The following is a 1,187-nucleotide window of genomic DNA, read 5'->3' as shown; positions in this document are numbered from 1 at the left end:
CGTGAATATAGTCAGTCCCGGGAACTTTTTGAAGCTATTTTGAGCTCTTTACTTCCTGAGCTTATAGACTTCCCTCCAGGATTCAATGTTGTATCTTTCCACAAGACATTAAGCTGTTTCTCTTCCTTCTAACAGCCTGTGTCTTAACAAGTTTAGAAGGTTTCAATCTTGAAAGAAACTGTGACACAACAAGTGGATAGTATAAAATTGGGCGCTAAGGAAAGATGAACAGTAAGGCCTTGAGTGAATTTCCTAATACTCTCTGCATATTGTCATACATCATGACAAGGAGAAATTATTACCATTTATGACTCCATAAGAAAAGAAAGTCCCGACCTGTGAGTGACCTGCTGGGGCAGGGCATGGTCAGGCCAGTGGCACTGTAAGAACTGAGAAGCGCCAACATGGGCTCCAGCATCTCAAAAGCTCGGGGCTTGTGTCCCTTTGTGTCCACTACAGGGGTCGGCAGCCCAGTGGCTGAAGTGGCTAAGCAATCTTTGGTGCGGTCTCGAGCCCGAGCAGTGCCTCCCTTCGTATTCACCCGCCGCGGCTCCATGTTCTATGATGAAGATGGGGATCTGGCTCACGAATTCTATGAGGAGACAATCATCACCAAGAATGGGCAGAAGCGATCCAACCTGAGGCGAGTACGTAATAATCTGATTCCTCAGGGCATCGTGAAGCTGGAACGCCCACAAATCCACGTGGATTTCCCTCTGATCCTCTGTGAAGTATGAGCCTGTGGCACGGCAGACACAAGCACCCCACTGCCCCAGCAAGAAACTCGCAGGATCAAGGTGTAGCTTCCATTCAGGAGTCCAGGCTTGTGCCACAACCCTCAATAAACTGAACTCCGTTGGCCCAGAACCTTCAGTTGTAAGAGGGCAGTTCCTCAGTGTTAACTGGTATTGATTTATGTCTGGGGGTTAATGACAGAATTGCCATCCTATTTCCCCCAGTCACTTCTATAAGAAGCATGACAGGAAAGATGCAGGTCAGGAATGCCTGCCTTTTAGTTATTTGTCTGACCTGCTTTCTTACAAGCTTGCCTAGGGCCAGGCCTTCCTAGAAGCTACATCATTACAAGCAGAGTCTGCCTTCTTTGGGCCCCTAGTCTGTAGGTGCTCTACCCAAGTGGGAACTTCCTTTTCCTTACACCCCTTAGTCAGCCTTTGCTACTTTGATTC

At 47.9% G+C, this 1,187-nt stretch overlaps 1 protein-coding gene across 1 annotated transcript; it reads left to right on the top strand.

Moving 5' to 3' along the window:
• Positions 1-355: 355 nt before the first annotated feature.
• Tusc2l1 (tumor suppressor 2, mitochondrial calcium regulator like 1) lies at positions 356-867 on the top strand. Its single transcript, XM_063280548.1, has one exon. It carries the CDS (start codon positions 405-407, stop codon positions 735-737), a length of 333 nt encoding a protein of 110 aa, XP_063136618.1. The 5' UTR covers positions 356-404; the 3' UTR covers positions 738-867.
• The last annotated feature ends 320 nt before the right edge of the window (positions 868-1,187 follow it).

Source organism: Rattus norvegicus, chromosome X (genome assembly GCF_036323735.1).
Source record: "Rattus norvegicus strain BN/NHsdMcwi chromosome X, GRCr8, whole genome shotgun sequence".
Lineage (NCBI taxonomy): Eukaryota > Metazoa > Chordata > Mammalia > Rodentia > Muridae > Rattus > Rattus norvegicus.
Note: the sequence above shows the minus strand (reverse complement) of the source record. Positions and strands in the feature narration are given on the sequence as shown.